Source organism: Melitaea cinxia, chromosome 30, assembly GCF_905220565.1.
Source record: "Melitaea cinxia chromosome 30, ilMelCinx1.1, whole genome shotgun sequence".
Taxonomy (NCBI): domain Eukaryota; kingdom Metazoa; phylum Arthropoda; class Insecta; order Lepidoptera; family Nymphalidae; genus Melitaea; species Melitaea cinxia.
The window spans coordinates 8559913-8583104 of NC_059423.1; the positions used below are offsets into that span (position 1 = coordinate 8559913).

At 34.2% G+C, this 23192-nt stretch overlaps 2 protein-coding genes across 2 annotated transcripts in view; both read left to right on the forward strand.

The window, feature by feature from the left end:
* The window catches only part of LOC123668210 (extracellular serine/threonine protein kinase four-jointed), a 55918-nt gene that overhangs the window by 27120 nt on the left and 5606 nt on the right, over window positions 1–23192 (forward strand). The gene's annotated exons all lie outside the window — the stretch shown is intronic.
* LOC123668157 lies at window positions 5853–13725 on the forward strand. The gene is made up of 5 exons (XM_045601948.1): window positions 5853–6014; window positions 6519–6765; window positions 10352–12664; window positions 13250–13379; window positions 13626–13725. Exons 1-5 carry the CDS (start codon window positions 5853–5855, stop codon window positions 13723–13725), a joined length of 2952 nt encoding a protein of 983 aa, XP_045457904.1.

Here is a 23192-nt window from a genome sequence, read left to right on the forward strand (position 1 = left end):
GATCCCGTAGATTATTGAAACAAACAAACAAACAATTCTTATTAATGCTTACTGGCTGTGTCCTGCGGTTTTACTCATGTTTTTTGGAGGAAAAAACTCACTGAAATATTATAAAGCCCGTAGTTCCTGATATCAGCGCGTTTGATCAAACAAACTCTTTAGCTTTATAATATTAGTACAGATACATTTCATATTTATTTCCACAATGTGTATATTCTGGAATTGGTTCAGTAGTAATTGACTTTATCTCTTACCAACACAATTAGATACTTATTTATTACTTTATTCTAATTCTAATATATTATATATTAGAATAATAATATTGTAATATATATTAATACTTTATTGTATAGATTCAAAATTAAATATAATATATTTGCAAGTGAAGTTACCAAAGGAACCCAAAAACCTCGACAATTAAAAACAAGGCCCGTCGATGGATTCTGTCGCCACAAAACGTATAATTGTCGGAGGGTTCGCGGAACAAATACCGAGCGGATACAAAGAGATTCCTCGTCATTAGCCCAGCGCTGGGCTTTTTGTGCTCAAATATCGATGACTTCGGCCCTAAGTGGTATTAACGTGTGTGAATTTGCGAGGAGCGCGCTGGGACTAGCTGGGGACCGTGGCTTCGCTTGTAATTAAATAATAATAAGTCAATGTCTATACAACACACACGCGGTCGTCTGTTCTTAAAGTAAACAACTTAATGCTTGTGTTATAGGTAACAGCCGACTGGTATATAGCTATTTATTTTTTCAATAAATTTACATATATGTTACAATCAGATTCAGGGCGGAAATCAAACCCATATACCCTGTATCAGAAAGCGGTATAGCGTCACACTACGCCAACGGACTAGTCTACTTGTAATTGGCGCTGTATTTCATGCTATGTGACGTGTAACCACGTGTAACAAAATATATATTTTTTTTAAAACAGTAACCGAGGACTTTCTTGTCGACTCTTTTCTGAAGAATCTTCATTCCAAATCGGCGGTAGTTTCACTTTTAACAATAATCGATTTAATAAAACAAATATAATTATAATGTTTTTGAAGCCTACTAGCATAATGTAATTTTTCATTTTGTTTTTGTAAGCGTTTAACTCATTCTAATAAATAAATCAATAAGGTAAGGGTTATTACCTGTAACACAAGCACTAAATTGCTTACATTAGGAACATTATGTATATCTATACAAATAAATAAAATGGGACTGTCTGTTTCTAATAATAAAATAACAGCTTTTTACTAAACACATATGGATGCATACAGTATACACGGTACATATACAAAAATAACATTTTTTTACAATTTTTATCTGTCTATTTGTTTGTTCCGTTTAATCTCTGAAACGGCTGCACCTATTTTGATCGGACTTTTACTAGCAGATAGCTGATGTAGTAAGTAGTAATTTTGGCTACTTTTATTTTAGAAATGTATATATTTATTTACTCTGTGAACTGAACAATAACTTCTTTTGTTAAATTCCACTCAGAATGTCGCGGGTAAAGCTAGTTTAGAACAAAATAAAATATATTTGGCCTTTCCTCAATCTTCCTGTGTCGTCTTAAATTAAAAACAAAAAGTATGTGCGTTTCAATAACAATTTCGTGAAATATCAATCATATAATAGTGATCTCAAATAAAGAATCGACTTCCATTTGCATTAATAAGAATAAGATCTCGCTCAAATTTGAATGCGATCACATGACAAGCGCCATCTTTTAAATTAAAAAAAAAATACAATCGAATTGTGAACAAACATGTTACCTTTGAAGTTCTATTCAACTGTCCTTGTAAAAATCCCACCAAGGAATAAACAGTCAAATCGGCAACACAGTATAAATAATACGATACGTACAAGCGTAGTCGTAGTCGTAGTTGTATTGTAGTATTTTTCTTACAAATGCGGTCATTGTTTTAACAATAATGTTCGACTCGACGTCTAAGGCTCGTGTCGAGGTTAAGGCTAAGGTTCTAATTTGAGCGATAGAAGTATCAGCTATGATATGCGACGCGAATTTACAATTGAAGAATAATGACAGTTATATTTTTATAAATTAAAATGTTCAATTAAATTAATTAAATTATAATTAATTAAAAGAATAAAAAACTCAGAACATAAATGGACGCTTGTTACTCGTATAGCTGTACAGTAAACGCTGGTATACTGTCATACTTATATTTCGCTACAGTCAAAACCTACAACTATTTTAATCAATACCAATGAAGTTACTTTGTAAAGTGACGATTGAAAAGTGCTTTTGAAGCCTATTTGAATAAAGAGATTTTGATTTTGATTATATGAAATCCATGATATATACAGGCCATAGTATTTTAACCGACTTAATTTTGACAGTTTTACCGACTGCATTGTGTTTAAGACGGTTTTTTTTCGTTTACGGACTCAGTAACAAACGTAAAAATCATATTCTGGTAATTTTTTAAAAACATTTTTAGGAATATATATAGCATTATCTATCGCGATATTAAGCTTTATTAAGTAGAGAGCGTGCCTTATAAAACTTATTCCTCACAATCAGGACGGCACGAAGACAAAACAGCGTTTATCGAGACGAGCTCAAGAAACACTGGACGCTGTGTATTGCTGTTGTTTTGTTGAGATTGTTGGAAAATTTATTATAGATACATATGTATATATAACATCAAAAATAACTTCATTTAAATAGACTTCAAAAGCTCCTCAAATCGTTACATTACAAACTAGATGTGCCTCGTGGTTTCAACCACGTTAATTTAAGAAATAAGAGGTACTCAAACATTATATAGCCTATAGCCTATAGGCTTCCTCAGTAAATGGGATATCTAACACTGAAAGATTTTTTGAAATCGGACCAATAGTTCCTGAGATTAGCGCGTTCAAGCAAACAAACGAACAAACACACTCTTCAATTTTATAATATTAGTACCTATAGAATAAAATTTTAATCGTCGTAAAGTGAAGCTACAATCGACTCATAATGAAGGTAGGTTCTGCAGAGAAGAACCGGCAAGTAACTCCGCAGTTACTCTTTTGATAAAAAAAAAACAGGTACATACAATATTTAAGTATCTGCCAACCACATGTGATTTATAATCTATATAAATAAAAATTAATCGCGTACTAAGTTACTAAGTACAAGAGTCGAGCGTGATAACCAATTCAGCAGTTTTTTTAAAGTTTCTATTACTTCAGATCATAGCTAAACTAGACAGCTCTTAACAAGTAATTACATTTACATTTGTATAAAATAGCCTTCTAAAAAATTTTTTATACTACAGAGGTGTGTGGCTACGGTACCAAAGAATATAGCCACCCCCTCTCTTCCCGTGGGTGTCGTAAGAGGCGACTAAGGGATAACAAGGTTCCACTACCACCTTGGAACTTAAGAAGCTGACCGATGGCGGGATAACCATCCAACTGCTGGCTTTGAAACACACAGGCCGAATACGGGCAGCAGCGTCTTCGGTGCGATAAAGCCACCCCTGCGGTCACCAACCCACCTTCCCAGCGTGGTGACTATGAACAACACACATGAGTTCACGCATTTTTGGCGTGAACTTGTGGAGGCCTATGTCCAGCAGTGGACTGCAATAGGCTGAAATGATGATGATGACTACAGAGGTGGCGAACAAGCGTACCTCGTTCGTTGGCAGATCCCGTAGCCTCTAGACACCTGCATCAGGAGCATCGCAAGCACGTTACCGACCCCACCCCCGACCTTCTCCACGAGCTTTCAACATTACTTCATCATTACAGCCTATACAGTCCACTGCTGGACATAGGCTTCCACAAGTTTACGCCAAAAATAACGTGAACTCATGTGTTTTGCCCATAGTCACCACGCTGGGCAGGCGGGTTGGTGACCGCAGGGCTGGCTTTGTCGCACCGAAGACGCTTACTTACAACATTACTTACTTTTACTTATTTAGCCGTGATCTTGCAAAATTCTCCCCGATATTACTACAAATAAATGTCGCAGGCAAAACCGTATTTCTTGTATTGTATATGTGAACAGAACCCAGTGACATCAGAGCTGTGGCGTGGGCTAGCTCTGATGTAGTTTAAATGTATTCCGAAGTTGTTTCACATGGAACGATTTGTCGTCTATTAAATTACGTCGTAAACACTAAAGCGACTCCAAGGTACACGTCTATACATAAATATCCATATAAAAATAATAATGTGTAATACACGTGTAACTTCCGGAAAGATTCCAATTATTTTGTTTTTTGATTTTGTGATTTTGATATGTCAACGAAAGTTCGTGATGGGCGTAAAATGTCTATATCAGTAGCGAGGTCAACTGTGCCAAGATTCATATTGGAAATATGTTTTTAAATTATCCTTCAAGAACTCTTATTTTTCTAGAAATTCTCCCCAGCGCGCCTCGGAGAGCACGTTAAGATGTCCCGGTTGTTATCATAGACACCTGATCGTTACTCATATTAGGGAATATATCCGCCCACCCGCATTGGAGCAGCGTGGTGGATTATGCCCAGCAGTGGAATGTTAAAGACTGTTTTTATTTCAGTTTTTTCTGTGTCTATAACTTTCATTTTGAAATTATTTGAAATTAAATTACGATTGTTAAAAGATTCTGGTATACTGAATAGAGTCCTCAGTCGGTCTCAGCCCGTGTTTAGGAGATATGATCGCTCGTCGGACGGTATTCCAAAAATTTTCGAAGTAGATAGCAGGTACCGTCCGCGGGACAGTCACGTGTGGTAATTGTTAATTAATATTATTGATATATTAATAATATTATAATCAATTATTTCTTTTCAATATTTACTCAAACAAAACATAAAATAAAAAACAAGATTTAAAATATATATACTGGAAAGTACGTTTTATCTTTTTAACCGACTTCAAAAAAGGAGGAGGTTATCAATTCGTTAATTTAGTATTGTCATTGTAAAAAAAATGTCTTCTGTAGCCAACGATACTATATCAACGATCTTATTCTTTGTAATATTTCTTACTTAATTATATTATTTGCGGCATTTCGTTTTAGCTTTTAAGAATGATTTTTGGAATTTATACTTTTTTTCTATTAAAAATGAGACATCAGCGCAGAAGTTAGAAGATAGCGTTTATTCGATTCTAATACCTTATTATGTATTATTTACAACAACAAAAAAATAATAATAATTAAAACAACCTTTATTCAGTTAGTGAAACTTATACTATTTTTAAAAATCATCTCGTTTCTCAGTTGAAAGAAGTAATTCATGATTTTGAGTTGTCAATACTTCATAAAAGTCTAAAACTTTAAATAATAATAAAATGTTATTAAAATAAAAAATTAAGAATAGTTTTAATTATTAATAATATTGATTGTTGTTCTAACGGTACGACCGTCAGGGCATATCATTGATGTTGCTAGTTTTTTTTCTTGTTCACTCGTGTTCGCCGTCCTTCTTGTTTTTTTAAGGGCTTGACGTAGCTGGACACACGAGCGATCGCTTCGTAGCTAATACATTGTTATTATTAAATTTAATTTATGTTTTCTAGTAATTGTTTGAACGTTCACGTGTTATTTGTTAATGAAACTGTTTTTGCATACTTTTTAAATTTTGTTGTAAACAAACCTTCAAAGAGATTCATCGAAATCGGTACCTATTTGTTTATAACTAGTCTGGCCATAAATACTGTTACATGAAAACTTTTCTTTTTTTTTAAATTTTTAATTACTTTGAAATTGGAACACGTATATTGTTTTAAAAACTTATTTTGATTTTGCGCCATTTCACATGTTTTTTCGTGTTCATTATCAAATTACAATATGAAATGGAGTGTTAAAGAAAATAGGATTGCAGTGATCGCCTTGCACAAAGTGGGAGTATGGAGCCGTCGATCATATTCAAGACACTTCAAAATCTTGGTATCAGCCATATGTTCGTATATCGCACTATCAACAGATACAACATTTCGTCTGTCGAAGACCAGAAAAGATCGGTGCGGCCGCGTGTTGTTAGAACTACAAAGGCTGTTAATGCTGTTAAAGTCAGAATTCGTCGAAACCCCATTAGGACGCAAAAAATCTTATCGCGAGAAATGAATATTCCCGCTAGGACTCTGTCGCGTATTATAAAACAAGACTCGGCTCGGCAAGGCTCGGTGCTTATCGCCGATATACAGGACATGCCCACAATTAAAGAAAGTGGATCGATCAAAACGCCTTCTGTCGCGATACGCAGGTGAAAGGCACAGAAATATCCTCTTTACCGATAAAAAAATTTTCACGATTGAAGAAAACTGCAATAAACAAAATGATAAAGTATACACAGTTCTAAAGAAGCTGCTCAAGTTGTCGAAAAGGTACAACGTGGTCATCATCCTGCGTCAGTGTTGGTTTGGTGGGGCGTGTCTTATGAACCAGTCACAAAACTACATTTTTGTGAAAAAGGAGTGAAAACTTCAGCCAAAGTGTATCAAGATACAGTCTTGGATCATGTTGTGAAACCTCTCAGAAATACACTTTTAAAAAATATACCGTGGACTTTCCAGCAGGACTCTGCACCTGGTCACAAGGAACGAACTACCCAAGTCTGGCTTGAAACCAGCGTTTTGGACTTTATAAGAGTTGAAGACTGGCCCTCATCTAGCCCAGACCTCAACCCTTTGGACTTCAAATTATGGTCAGTTTTAGAGGACATGGCCTGCTCTAAACGACACGGTGACATTGAGTCTCTTAAAAAATCTTTGGAGCGAGCAGTGGCGAAATTTCCCTTGGAAACAGTGCGTAAATCCATAGGTTCGTGGCCAAACAAGTTAAAGGCCTGTATAAAAGCTAATGGTGGCCATTTCGAATAGAATATTTTTTTGTTTTTTGCTGAGACGTTAATAAATATGTAGGTATAAATTTTAATAATATTACATTACTTCATTTGAAAAAATGCATTTTCATTTGTAACAGAACTTATGGCTGGACTAGGTACATTAAAATGTACAGTCGGATGAATTATAATTTATATATAGAAATTTTAAATTAATGTGTTTTAACTTCAGCTGTAATATCCCACTGTTGGGCATAGGCCTCTTCCCCATGTAGGAGAAGGTTCCACGCTGCTCCAATGCGGGTTGGCGCATATATTCCCCACTATGAGTAACGATCGCTATCAGGTGTACATGATAACTATCGAATCCGACGGCTTAACGTGCTCTCCGAGGCACGGTGGGGAGACCCACAAGGACTGCACGAACACCCAGACCACGGCAAACACCTGTATGGCCAATACAAATGTTTGTCATGTGCGGGGATCGAACCCGCAACCGCCAGCGCAACAGATACAATCCATGGCTGTAACCGTTGCGCCAACGCGGCGTTTAATTATTATTTTTTAAATAATTTAAATGTTAAAATGTTAAGTCTTAGTCATCCGTAAGGGAGGTAGCGAGTCATTCCCAGTACAAGTGTCTCTGACTACTTACTGGGAAGACTCGATGATGTTTTGTACCAGAGATTATAGAAATAAATGATTTTTATTATTTATTATTTATTTATAAAAAAAATAACATTACACACCACCATGTATTTGACACACATACACACGCATACTCTTTTATTTATTATTATAGAAGCAAGTCTTTGACAACAGAGCCTTAATAATGTTCGAACTTATTATTTGAATTAATTATGGCCGAATTTCGACCATTGGGCGACCGCTAGTATATTTAAAATCTCTTGTAAAATATATAAAAGATAACATAAAGCCATACGTAAGCTTTGAAATAAAATAAAGCGAAAAAACGCAACGACAAATTGCTCTGAACCTAACAAAATATTGTAATACTTACATATTTATACATGCATACATGCTATTCCTTAACTTTTTGTCATAAAGTTGAAAATTGCTTGCATTTGAAACGTTTATTCTTGTCACAGTGACATCCTGCGTCTTGGTCAGAAACCTTACGAGTAAGGGTGAACTCCACCGTTTTATTAACTGTGGTTTACTTATTATTTATTATTAATATTACCATAAAAATATTATAAGAGTTTTGCTATAAATTGAGTTACATAAGAATAGTTTTTGAAATCTATATTTTACTCGCTGTTTTAGTTTAACACCCGTAATTTGTAGAAGTAAATAGCCTACCTTGATAAATAGGCTATTGAACATAAAAATAATTTCGGTTCGAACTAGTAGTTCCTGAGATTAAGGCGTTTAAACAAACAAACTTTTAAGCTGTATAACATTACTAAAGATAAGAAGACTCAACGTTCACTTGTAACGAGATACACATACTAAAATTAAATAACAAATCCGCTACAGCCTCCAGAATATGAGAATCTACCCTAGATTGTTTAATTGATCATCATCATCATCATTTCAGCCTATTGCAGTCCACTGCTGGACATAGGCCCCCACAAGTTCGCGCCATATACGGCGCGAATTCATGTTAATTCGCTTTTACAATAAAATATAGGCCTCATAGCATTGTTTTAATCACCACTTTAGCTTATCGCAGTCCACTGCTGGAGATAGGCCTCCACAAGTTCAACATGCTTACGTAGATGTACTTAGCTGTAGTTTAATATAAATCCATAGTTAGACGTTAAAACCAGATGGCGCTGAACGAAATACGATCGCCTGTGATCCTATGACATCCATTGTGTTCGAGATATCTCGAGCCCTAGATAGACAACCTAGCTATTAGTGAGACCTAGCTTTCAATGGTTTCAGTAATTCTATTTATTTAAAACTATTGCTTTGTCAAGAGCTTCAATATAGCTATTACACGTGATTACAGTTTCAACAGTTTTTCTTCTATACAGATAAATGAAATTGGAGTGTCTGTTTGTAATATTAAAACAACCGTTTTTTACTAAATGCATATAGATGTATACACGGTACATATACCAAAATAACATTTTTTATAATTTATGTCTGTCTGTCTGTCTGTTTGTTCAGGTTAATCTTTGAAACGGCTAGACCGATTTTGACGTTTACTAGCAGATAGTTGATGTAATAAGGAGTAACTTAGGCTACTTTTATTTTAGAAATTAATTTATTTTGTAACTCTTCGAACTGAACAACACTTTTTTTTATTCGACGCGGGCGAAGTCGCGGGCACAGCTAGTTTTAAAATAAAATGAAAGTTTTTATCTATACTTAATATTATAAAACTGTAATGTTTGTTTGTTTAAGCGCGCTAATCTTAAGGTTCGGATCGAAATATTCTTTTTGTGTTAAATTAATAGTCTATTTCCCGAGGAAGGCTATGGGCTATTTTGTGTTCAAATTAAAGCGTGTGAAACCGCAGGACAAAAATAGTTTGCTATAAAGCTATAAATACTAGTAAAAGGAGACAAAGTAACTTTACTCTTTAATATATTTTGAGCCTATTGTCTAGATCTGCTTAGTTGTGTGATCGAGTAACAAACACCAATACATACTTTAGTAAAATTAAATTTGATACAATCAAAGGATGCCATAACTAATTCTTTAAAAATCAATTTTAGATGACGGTCGTTCCAAATTCTTGTCACCTTACTTACCAACAGAAATACAACACTGCTCGAAACCAGCATTATTTAGCTGTGGTCTTCTGTAAGATCGAGGTACTACCCCAGTCTGGCTGCTCCATATTTTGAATAGGAAATTTCCTGCTGTGCCCCATCTCAGTTAAATTCAAAAGATATTTGTAAGCTACGCCATAAGCGTTGCATTTTATAAAATCTTACATCAGAATCTCCTCAAATTAGCGCAACGTCGAATTTCGCCAAATATTGTTATCGTGATCTTGATATAAAATGTGTTATTTTGTCAAAAAATTATCTCCGAAGACGCCATTTTGATTAAATTACACGCCAATAACCCCGAGGGTATAAATGTAAATATCGAAGCAACTTTCGACTGAATGAAATTCTTTGTACGATTGTGTTTGATTTAAAAATGTATATTTTAGGTTTTATTTCGCATATTTTTTGGTTTGCGTCCATTTTATCTTTTATCTCCATTCAGTATCTTACGATGTTCATTGCTAACGGGATTTTCGGTATGAAATGTTTATTGAAAACGACGTATAGCCTATTAATATTATTAATGCTAAAGTTTGTGAGGGTGGGTGTATGTTTGTTTTCTATTTCGGGGGTTGTACGTTCACACTATACAAATAAATTATTTGTAAGAATATTTATTGAAAATAAAATGTAGCTATACCAGCAGCTGTTACCTATAACACAAGCATTAAGTTGCTTACTTTAGGAACAGACGACGTGTGTGTTGTGTAGATATTTATTTGTTATAGTAAATATATTCTGCGTCGCATATCAGAGAAACAAATCCATCAAACCACTTATAAACATATATATATATATATATTTTGGGTTTAAGACCAAACAGGTCGCTACATCGTTAACCTGCCTATACAAAAAGAAAAATTACCTGAGCTAGGTAATTCATTCAATACTGCATATCGATACTTGATGCAACTCGAGGCAAGGTTCCAAAAGGATACCATCTTACATTCACAATATAAGGCATTCATAAATGAATTTGTTGAACTAGGTCATGCCCACTATATAAATAAATTCTCACCTACAGATTTAAACGCATATTATCTTCCACATTTTCCAATTGTCAAACCTGAGGCACGAAGTACTAAGTTAAGAACTGTATTTCATGCAAGTTCAGAATCTTCTACAGGTTTATCACTCAACAGCATACTTTATGAGGGTCCAAATATATATAATGATCTCTTAGATATAATACTAAGATTTAGGCTAAATCAATTTGTGTTCTCATGCGACATCATAAAGATGTTCAGAGGTATCTCTATAAACCCTGAACAACAAAGTCTGCAGAGAGTACTCTGGCGAGAAACAAGTACAGAACCTATCAAATGTTTAGAATTAACTACTGTAACATATGGCACCAAATGTGCACCATACTTAGCCTGTCGCACTATGCTTCATCTAGCTGAAAAACATTCACATACACACCCTCTAGCTGCACAATGTATAAAATACAATAGCTACATGGATGATTACTTGTCTGGGGCTCAGTCCGTAGATGAATGCATAGAATTATGCTCTCAATTAATAAATTTGCTTAAGAAAGCTGGGTTTTCACTACACAAGTGGACCTCTAACAATTCACAAGTACTAAAATCTGTATTACCTACTGATACAGCTACACAAAGCTCTGAGAAGCTAGAACATACAGAAACATCAGAAGCTGGCTATAGTTTTACTTCAAATACAGTGAAAACACTAGGATTAAAATGGACACATACACAAGACACTCTTCAATTATCTTTACCTACGCGAATCCAAGGAAAAAGTACAAAAAGACACATACTTTCACAAATATCACAAATATTTGATCCTATAGGTATTTTAGCACCTACTACTATTCTTGCTAAAATACTAATGCAAGACATATGTAAAGAGAATAAAGATTGGGATTCTGTAATTTCCCCAGAATTAGAATCTTATTGGATCGAATTTATAACTCAATTACACCACTTGCAAGTTATTCAAATACCTAGATGGTATTTCACAGACCTACCTATCAACATATACTTAATTGGATTCTGTGATGCTTCAAACAAAGCTTATGGAGCTTGTCTTTACTTAAAAGCTACATATAATCAAAAACCATCTACATGTACACTCATCATGGCTAAATCAAAAGTTGCTCCCATTAAAAGAAAACTGTCAATTCCTAAATTAGAGCTTGCTGGAGCAGTTATGTTGTCAAAAATTTCAAAAAAATTTACTGAAGCAATACAAAATAAGATTAATATCGATAAAGTCTATCTATTCTCTGATTCAAATATTATTCTTTGTTGGATAAAGTCTCCATACAAGCACACTCATGATAGCTACACATCACACCGCCTTATGCAAATAATTGACATAACTCAAAGTGAAAGTTGGTATTACATAAACACAAAGCAAAATCCTGCTGATCTCATTACTCGGGGAATCATGCCAAAACACCTTCCTAGCTGTTCATTGTGGTGGCAAGGAACGCCATGGCTAGCTCAGGATCAAAATACCTGGCCTATATCTACATCTATACCTGAGGTTGATACATCTAAACAAAGCAAACAAGAAAAGATAGTTCACACCGCCCACATAGATTCAAATCCTAGTAACTCTTCCTATTTTTATGATTTATTCTGCAAACATTCAAATTTCACAAGGTTAATAAGAACAATTGCATACATGTTTAGATTTATTGACAACACAAGGAACAAACCCAATAAAACTACATCACACTTAAGTGTCTCCGAACTTGAAAAGGCGCATAACTTTGTCATCAGTACAACACAATCACATTCCTTTCATAAAGAGATTCTTTACTTACAGTCCGCTCACACCAACAATGGTATACATTCAAATAACATCAAGGATGTGGTAGACATACAGTCAAATACATCAAAATCACACCACATATCTCGTGCATTAAAGTCAAGTCCTATTCGAAAATTAAATCCCTTCATAGATGAAAATCAGCTGATTCGGGTAGGGGGTCGTATACAACATTCAGATATATCATACAACAATGCACATCCTATTATACTCCCAGCTAAAGACCACATTACAACACTCATAGTACGGCACTATCACTTAAAAATGTTGCATTCTGGCATTCAAAGCACATTACACAACATCAGACTGAAATACTGGCCCATTAATGGTAGGAATGAGGTAAAAAAGGTAATACACGCTTGTGTCAGGTGCATTAGGTTTGGGGGGCGAGTTTGTGGGCAGCAAATGGCGAGCCTGCCTCCTCCCAGAGTCACCTTGACTCGTGCATTCCAGCATGTAGGTGTAGACTTCAGTGGTGCTATATCTATACGCAGCTCAATGGGTAGAAATTGTAAATATTCAAAGGGATACATATGTCTGTTTATATGCTTGGCCACCCGAGCCATACACTTAGAACTGGTTACTGATCTCAGTGCTCATGCTTATATTAGTGCTCTAAGACGTTTAATTTTTAGACGTTCAATTCCAATTTGTCTGTACACGGATAATGCTTCAAATTTTCGGGGTTCTAGGTCAGAACTTCATGACCTTTATAAGATGTTTAAAAATGATGACTCTTATAGTAAAATTGTAGATTTTTACACTTCAAATAGTATAGATCATAAGTTTACCATACCATTAGCCAGCCATATGGGAGGAATATATGAAAGTGGGATAAAATCAGTAAAAATGTTACTAAAAAGGCATCTTTCTAGCACTAAACTAACTTATGAATTGTTATACACTGTTCTAGTTCAGATTGAAGGGATACTGAACTCCAGACCCCTCAGTCCAATAACAGATATTCCTAATGATGTTACTTGCTTAACTCCTGCTCATTTCCTTGTAGGTGCTCCCATAACGGATCTACCTGAGCCTAACATGTTAGATTATAAGGAATCTAGGCTTAATGTCTACCAAAGAATTATACAAATAAAACAAAGATTTTGGAAAGAATTTTATTGTAATTACTTGTCTGAACTTCAAACTAGAAACAAATGGCTAGAACCTAAGGCTAATTTGCAGATAGGAGATTTAGTTATTATTAAAGAGGATATAACTCCTCCTACATGTTGGCCTCTTGGTAGAGTAATTTCTGTAAACACTAATAAAACTGATAATTTAGTCAGGTCTGTGGTTGTACGTACCTCTGGAAAGGAGCACGTCAGACCGATACACAAATTGATTAAGTTATTAAAAACGGATGCAGAAGTTGCTCTGCAAAAGTAATGTAAGTAAAATAAAACACATATTATTTGTTATGTGATATACTAATGACTGCATTCTATGTCTACAAATTTGATTTGATTGTAACTGTCTAAATATTAAGAATTTAATATTAAGAATTTCACTTCAAAGCAACTGTTTGTTCTACAATGTTTATAAAATTTGTTATAAAAACTATTTAATAATTAACTATTAGGTAAATTCAAAGTATTTAGTCTATGTAAGTTTATGTATTGATACAACTTGGCTTCATTTGTGTATAGCAAATTGTAATAGATATACTTACTAAAATTAAATTACTGTCTAAAACTTTAATAATTATTAGAATAAATATAAACTATATTTTGTAAAATTGTCATAATAAATATTGTATAATCTCTTAATTCTAACCATAATTATAGTGTTTGTAAACTTTTAAAGTTCTTTTGACTTGTAATAGCCTTCTGCTACCAGATTGTTACTTGCCTAGGGGCGAGAATGTTTAGTATTTCATTCTAAATTATCTGTTGCATGTTCTCTCTCGCTCTCTCTCTCTGTATGGATACTGTATAATAAAGACGTGTTTGAAGTGAATCTGCAGTTTTAATTATAAAAATCAAGATAAAAGCAAGTGATCAACAATTTAAAAGTACATAAAGTGATTGTCTAACTGCCGCAGTGTAATTTAATTAAAAATTAATATATTTATCTTCAATAATCCCAAACAATATATATATATATATATATATAACACTACTTATAAACATAAAATCAGATTCGCTATAAGACGGTCTTATCGCTTAGTAGCAATCTCTTCCAGAAAACGGTTTGGGAGTAAGGCCAACATAAAATATAATAAAAAAAAAGAGTTCAAAATCACTTTTAAATCGTTATTTTAAAATTTATGTTAGTTTTTTTTTAATTTATTATAGTTAAAATGAAGTCACCACCGATTCGGAATGTAGATTCTACAGAGAAGAATCGGCAAGAAACTCTGCAGTTAGTATGTTTAAAAAAAAGTATATTTGATTATAAAACTAGTAACGCAACTAACAGCGCTACTAAATCCACATATCTTTAATATAATACTTCTAAAAATTCAATTATAAATTACATATTTATTAAAAACTAACTGTGCCCGCGACTTCGTCTGCGTGGTCTTCGTACTTAACAAAAAAGTAGTAAAGTATTGTTCAGTCCGCAGAGTTATAAAATAAATAAATTTCTGAAATAAAAGTAGCCTAAGCTACTTACCTTATTACATCAGCAATATACCAGTGAAAGTCCCGTCAAAATTGATCCATCCGTTTCAGAGATTAGCCGGACCAAACAGAGAGACAGACAGACAGACAATTTTTTTAAAAAAAATTTTGGTATGTGTACCGTGTATACATCCATATGCATTTAGTAACAAGCGGTTATTTTAATATTACAAACAGACACTCCAATTTTATTTATTTGTATAGATTTCCAACATAATTGTAACATCAGTACATAAAATATAAGCAAATAAGTAAAGTTATTATTTTACATGTATATGTTCATATCTTGAAGTCTAGAAGTGGGATGCGACAGATTTACCGGCAGTCACTACAAGTTCTCAGTTCTAACGGTACCACAAAGCTTAGAGTACATTACCGTCATGATATGAATATAACAAACAAATGTTTGTAATAAAATATATAACTAAAATTTAATCATCTGTATTTATAGTAATTGACGGTTTTTTTTTTTTAAGATTAATTACGGAGTTTCTTGTAAATTCTTCTCAGCAAAATCGACATTCCAAAAAATTAGTAACTATAGTTAATTTGTTAATACAAGTATAATTTTAATTTATCAAATGACGTCGTTCAAGAAATTTTTGCTTCGACTTATTTTGTGTGCGAAATGTCGCGGCAACACAAGTGTGCATCTTCTTAAAAACCTCACACCTTGAACCACAAAACAACATTGTTGCTAACAGTTTATATTCTCATTGAATGGTTGTTGTTTTATGGTAATTACTGTTCTAACGGTAGCTTGTTACTTTTATGGAAAACCAATGGGATCACATGACTTTTATCCTACAGTCATCTCTTCGTGGTAAATAAGAACACAGCAGGAAATATCCTGCTCGAAATCTGGAGCAGATCGACTGGTTACTTAACCTCGACCTTCCAGAAGATCACAGCTAAATAGCACTGCTCCCAAGAAATGTTGTGTTCTTGTGTTAGTAAGTTAGAGAGCTTCTAGGGAGGAATAGAGTCTGCAATAGGTGTTGCAGGCGTCTATAGGCTACCACATTTGCACCATGGTTCTATAAAAAAATTTGTTCAATAGTTAAGGCGTGAAAGCGTAACTAACTTAACCTTTTCATACGTAATAATAGATACATATTGCTCGATCATAGTGTACGAACAAACCGCGACATGTTTTTACTCGTCGAGCTAACTCGGTCCCGACGGGCTGCAGTTTTTTACGTAATTAAAATACTCGGCGGGCCCCCGGCCGGAGACCGTTTGTGTGATCCTCGGAACACTGGTGTGTAGAAGTGGTATGAACTTTGAATATTGTTTTCTAGGCGAATACTATGTTTTTTTGATAGACATTGTTTAATAGACAGTTGTATCATTATTTTAATTATATTTAAGTATTATTAAACATATTTCTATCTTATTTGCTGATTTTAATGAGAGTTTCCGAGAGAGTGAGATATTTGCCGTGGTCTTGGTGTTTGTGCAGTCCTTGTGTGTCTCCCCACCGTGCCTCGGAGAGCACGTTAAGCCGTCGGTCCCGGTTGTTATAATGTACACCAGATAGCTATCGTTACTCATCGTTCATAGTAGGGAATAGATCCGCCAACCCGCATCGGAGCAGCGTGGTGAATTAAGCTCTGATTCTTCTCCTATATGGGTAAAGAGGCCTATGCCCAGCAGTGGGATATTACAGGCTTAAGCGAAATATAAATCAAAGTCCATAGGTGAATTTTCGTAGTCATTATAATGATTGTAAAGATTCATTTATTTTTCTGTAATTCATTAGATGGATATGAGTTTTTAATTTATAACGGTTGCTATAAACACTTTCGTTCTACGGGACTTTACCGTGATTTTTATTTTGAAAATCCCGATACTTCGGCGACATTTTAGACGCTACTATCACGAGATAAACAGCGCCGTTGATTTATCCAGACTTTTTAACCGACTTCAAGAAATACCTAGAACTCGAAAATCAGAACTTTCTACCGAGTGTACCGATTTCGATGATTCTTTTTGTAACCGAAACATTGATGCTTGTTATCCGATCCCATTTAAATTTATTCGATATCTGATAAGTACGTTTTGAGCTATCTCTAATAATAACCGAACGTTTGTTTTCCGACCGTACTTAAATAAATAAAAAAGAGTCCCTCATTATTGAAAGTGTTTATCTTTGATGGCTCTTCCAAAAAAACCTAAATCTAGATAAAACTTTTACGACATACGATTCTCTATATGGAACGGATCGCGTAGTTCTAATATCTTTACGTATAAACGTCTTACAAAGATCTTGTAATGTAGATGTATATGGATATGGTATTATCAATACAATTAAATATAATTAGAATTTTATTTTGATTCATTTAAATTAATCATTGTTGTTTTTGTGGCGCCGTTGTTGTTTTAATAAATTCGGTTAACAGTGTAAGTGAATTTAAAATTTTATTTTACGATTCAGGCAGTAACATCCCACTGCTGGGCATAGGCCTCTTTCTCTGTGTGGGAGAGGGAACGGCGCTTAATCCACCATGCTTAACCGACAGCTTAACGCGCTCTCGGAGGCATGGTGGGGAGATTCACGGGGACAGATATCCAGACGGGAAACAAATATTGGACATTCCAAGCGAGAATTAAACTCGTAAACTACCGGTGTGAAGGCGCCGACAAGAAATTCGCACCACTATACCAGAGCGGTTGTTTTATTATGGTTAAATGAAAGAAGAAAACATCAGCAACTTGTATATGATTAATACCATATGTCTGATAGCAATCAGAAACTTTATCAGAGAGGACTTAACTGAGATAGGGCTCAGCAGGAATTCCCTGCTCAAAATATGGAGCAGCCCGACTGGGGTAGCACCTCGACCTTACAGAAGATCACAGCAAAATAATACTGTTTTCAATCAGTATTGTGTTCCTGTTGGTGAGTAAGGTGACCAGAGCTCCTGGGGGATTGGGGATTGGGTCGGCAACGCGCTTGCGATGCTTCTGGTGTTGCAGGCGTCTATAAGCTACGGTAATCGCTTACCATCAGGTGAGCCGTACGCTTGTTTGCCGACCTAGTGACATAAAAAAAAGAGGAATGATTTTAGCTCTCAGGGCCAGTTCCACTTTAAAAGCAGAAAGTTGGCCATTAGGACCTGTTTATCCTCTATTAATAAAGTGCAATTTTGAGTTTCACTATTGCGATAGAATTATCCTATGAATATAATGGACTTCAGTTGTGAAAAATAGAAGAAGAAAAAGAAATATACTTTATTGTGCATAAAAGTTAAAGTACAGGTATCTTAATAAATAAAAACTTAGAAAATAATAATATGCACAAAGGCGGTCTTATCGCTAGGTAAGCGATTTCTTCCAGACAACCTTGGGGTAGAGGAGATTTTGAACAAAACAGAGTAGGGTCATCAAAAAGGCAAAATAGTGAATCCTATTATCTAATAATATAATAATAATATAAATAAATAATAAACATATAAATAAATACACAAATAAATAATAATTACATAACAAATTTTTATCTGTTGGATACTGTGTGTCTGATAGCTATCTGAAACTTTAACAGAGACATATGAAATTTGCTCTTAAACTAATACAACTTTATAGGCCGTATTGACAGATTTATGTTCTCGTATATAATACTTGTTAAAATACGACCCAATATGGCCTATTGATAGTAATGTCGTAGTTCAAGTGGATAAGCCAAGTCGTTAAACGTCTAGTTTTCAGTTTTACTGCAACGAGCTGTATAGTTGTTATTTATTAGAATAATAATTGTAATTGGCGAAGATTTGGGTACTTGCATGGCTGACCGATTTTTAACCGACTTTACAAAAGGAGGACGATTCGACTGTAGTTTTATTTGTTTCACCTCGTAACATTTTACAAGGTGTACCGATTTTGATGATCATTTTTAATTTAAATAATGTAATCGAGATCTGACATGTATTTGTTAAGTTATATCTAATAATGCGTATTTATTTTACTTTACTTTCTTCTATCTACGTTGTATTACTTGTCGATGTAATTGGAGTCGGTTTTTTTTTTCGTTTACTGCAAACTCAATTATTATACTTTTAGTTATTTACCGAAAAAGGCTAAAGGCTACTTATTTCCTCAAATTATCGCATGTTAAACCGCGCGGCACAGCTAGTTGACAATATATTAAGTAATGTAGACAAAACCAAGGGTATGAACTAGTTTAAAATACAAATGTTTATATAAATTGAAACAGTTACCTCTCATATAAAACTGTCTGTTTGTTTGTGTTCCGTCACTCTCTACTGATTAAGTGCGATGACGCGGACAAACACACAATACCTCGTTGGAGAGTCGGTAAAGCTCTTGACCCTTGATGTAACTGTTTGTGATATTTTTGTTGTTTTTGTTAGTCTTTCAAAATATTATTTGACCGTTATTGTGGAGTGGTTGAGCAGTCACAGTTTCGATTCTCGCTCTTTACGTTTGTCGAAAGCTTTTCTTGATAATATAAAGTCATCGTATATCACGGCTTTTCTAGTTTTGCTATTTATAAAATGAAATATTTAAAAAAAGTGCGCTGAAAATTGTAAAATGTCAGAAAACGACTGAACTTCTCACGTTTGACAGTTTATCAGTTTCTTTTTGTACCATAAGTGAGAGCTGGCGCTTGCCATCATGTCACGTATTGTCTAAAACTGTTAGTTATCCCTAATAAATAAATCGCTAATAAATAGCTAATAGTCCTACAAATACGTAATACTTACTCGACTGTTATACCGTCTACCTACGTTGTATAACTTATCGATGTAATTGAAGTCAATTTCATTCCTTTTGCGAGCAAACATAATTAATCATTTTTATATATGTACAGTCATTTAACTGACGTAGACCACAGCAGGAAATACCCTGCTCATAATCTGGAGCAGCCCGACTGGGGTAGTACCTCGACCTTACAGAAGATCACAGCTAAATAATACTGCTTTCAAGTAGTCTTGTGTTCCTGTTGGTGAGTGTGGTAGACAGCTCCTGGGCAGGATCAGGGGTAGGATTGGCAACGCGCTTGCGATGATTTTGGTGTTGCAGGCTATAACAATCGGTTACCATCAGGTAAGCCGTACTTTTGTTTGCCAATCTTGCTGTCTAAAAAATAATTAGAATTGTGTATTTATTGCTGAGGTAATTCAACATTCAGCGGACTATCAGTCAGTCATAATCATAAAAAAATAAATAGCATATATTTATTATATTATGAAAATTCTTAAAAAATTAACTAATGATCATAATGTTAAGTGGTGTAACTAACATTCAAAAAAAACAACATCAAAACGTCATAGAGTCGTCAGATTCGGACGAGATGAGAAAAAAAGCTCCGAACTAAGGAGGTCGAGCGTAAAAAGTTTTTTATCAGTTTTTATATTTATATAGAGATGTTATGTAGATAATAATATAAAAATGTGCTGCTAATAAACTTTTGTAAAAATTTGTGTAGGTTTTTATTTTATTTTATGATTATTGCTTTGTGCCTGCGTGTCATAACGTGGTTTTATAGTCTAAGGAATAGCCTGGTCAATTAAACTCCGATCCTTCTCCTACACAGAGAGGTCTTAATATAATTAAAGAAATCGAACAACAACAAAACTTAAAAAAAAACAAACAAACAGATCAATTATGTTATATTAAAAATAAATTCATTTATTTTTTCATCACAAACATCTAAAATATTAAATAATTAAAATACATATGATATTATCAATAACAACACTAATTTTATTAATTAATAAAAATATTAATTTCATAAAGTATAATACAAAGTATAAAATTTTTACGAGGCGTGTCTCAACTTGTTTAAAACAAGTTGTAACAGCTCTATAACATCTTACGACCTCTGTTAGGATGACTCTCCACTTGTAGACATGCAATGCGATACTATGTCATGCGATTATTTTTAATATTGAATAATTGAAATATCATTACGTATTATAAAACAAAGTCGCTTCCCGCTGTCTGTATGCTTAGATCTTTAAAACTACGCGACAGATTTTGATGCGGTTTTTGAATGTATAATACACGCATAATATAGTAGAGAAACACCGATAGTTTTTGGAACCGTGCGAAGCTAGTATACTAATATTATAAAGCAGAAGAGTTTGTTTGTTGTGAAAATCAAACGAACGAATTAAACACAAACAAAAAAATTGTTCAGCTTTATAATATTAGTATAGATTGTACCTGTATTTCATATTTTAAATTAAATTTTAGTAAAGTACTGTATTGTTTAGATTCCAAGAAGAAAAGAGTCTCTGAGTTACGACACGCGACTGGAGCACACTCCTTGAGACTAATTACCGTGTAATTTAAAAATACATTTATCTCGTTTTGGAAAAGACGTTGCCTCAAAACGTCACCCTTAGGGTCAGCGTTATGTTCATATGATTTAATCAATTAAAGAGAGAAAGAAAATCTGTGCTCGCTCTTGCTCCGTTTGTCTCACCGGATACACTTTTCGTAACGCTCTCGTCACGTATTTACCAGTTTACTGCCAAGCAAGTACCATTTACTGCAAGTCAAGCGTGCGTATAGAAGTTTTACTTCAAAAATCTACAATAAGGCTTTAGCTTTTTTCATAAAAAGTAAAATTTACTAAATAAAGTAATTATTAAATTTAAGTAATCATAGTTACAAATTAATGGTTTTTTATTTTAAAAATAATTACAGTATAGCATAGCATAGCTCAGCGCGACCAATAAATATCAAGGCTGACATTAAAACAATAACAGAACCGTAGTGAATTGGATTATTAGTAAATTGAGGGTTTTCTTATAATTTGAGGTTTCCAAACCGCCTTGTTTACTAAATTATGTGTTTATTGAGTGTGTGAGCTGTTATTGACGCGGTTTGTGTATTTCTTTATTATGATTATCTGCAAACTTTATGTTTTTAATTTTTTTTATTGAGAATACTAACTGATTTTCTTTTTCTACAACATACACACACCGTCGTCTGTTCCTAAGGTAAGAAACTTGATGTTTGTCGAAGGGCAGGAAATATTCTGCTCAAAATTTGGAACAGTCTGACTGTCGAAATACCTCAACCTTACAGAAAATCACATTATCACAGCTAATTACCACTTCTCTCAAGCGGTGTTGTGTTCCTGTGTGAGTCCTGGTGAGGTTCGGGGGTAGGGTCAGCAACACAGCGATGCTTCTGATGTTGCAGGCGTCTATAACCTACGGTATCCGATCATCAGGCGGAATGTAAGCTCGTTTGCCGTCTTTGTAGTATAAAAAATATGCATATATTATATTTTATACGTATGTAAGAGCACGTCAAACGTGTAATCCTCGCTGTGATTGACACGCGGACGTATAACAGACTTCTGTTTTAATGTTATAATAGCTCCGATTGAGATGGACGCGTTTTTTTCGTCTTTCCGGATTTAGAACGAGTTTAATTATACTTCTTATGCATTTATAATTTACATGTACGTAATGTTATTGGAATGTCAGTTTGTTTGTTGTAAATATTTAAATAAAAAACAATAATAAAATAGTTGTATTTGCTAGCGAACGAAAAAAGGCGACTTCAATTACATCGACAAGTAATACAACTTAAGTAGACGAAAAAAATTAACAAACGCACTAGTGGCCACTACGATTTTAGAAGGTTCCCCTCGATTTCTCTGGGACGCCATCATGAGATCCTGGTTTCCTTATCATGGTATCACCCTTAGGAACCACACTATTTGTTGGAATTTTCCAACAAAAAAAAGAACTAGCAAAATCGGTTCATAAACGACGAAGTTATCCGCGAACACACAAAAAAAATTATATACGCTCAAATTGAGAAACTTCCTCCTTTTTTGAAGTCGGTTAATAACAATTAAATTTTTAATGAGATAATTAAAAATTTAAATATTTTATTAAATTAAAATTAACTAAGACAATAAAAGTCTAAAATCAGAACATAAATTAATGCTTGCTGTGGTGCAGTAAATGTTGGTACACCCACTATTATATTTAAGTCTCGCTGCAGCTAAAAACGCTACGGTGTCACTCTCAACCTCACTGCTGTACCATTGTTACCTACAATTTCATAAACCCAAATTTTTTCATACCGTATAATTAGAAATTACTACTACGTACTGTGTGGCTACGGTACTAAAGAATATAGCCACCCCCTCTTTTCCCGTGGGTGTCGTAAGAGGCGACTAAGGGATAACATAGTTCCGCTACCACCTTGGAAAAGCCGACCGATGGCGGGATAACCATC

What these genes read in the sequence shown, in the direction of transcription:
- LOC123668157 (XM_045601948.1), top strand. Translation starts at nt 5,853, where the DNA reads ATGGAGCCGTCGATCATATTCAAGACACTTCAAAATCTTGGTATCAGC. An exon ending in GAAATACTGGCCCATTAATG is followed by an intron (nt 12,665 to 13,249) that starts GTAGGAATGAGG and finishes ACACTGTTCTAG; the next exon opens with TTCAGATTGAAGGGATACTG. An exon ending in GATCTACCTGAGCCTAACAT is followed by an intron (nt 13,380 to 13,625) that starts GTTAGATTATAA and finishes TAATTTAGTCAG; the next exon opens with GTCTGTGGTTGTACGTACCT.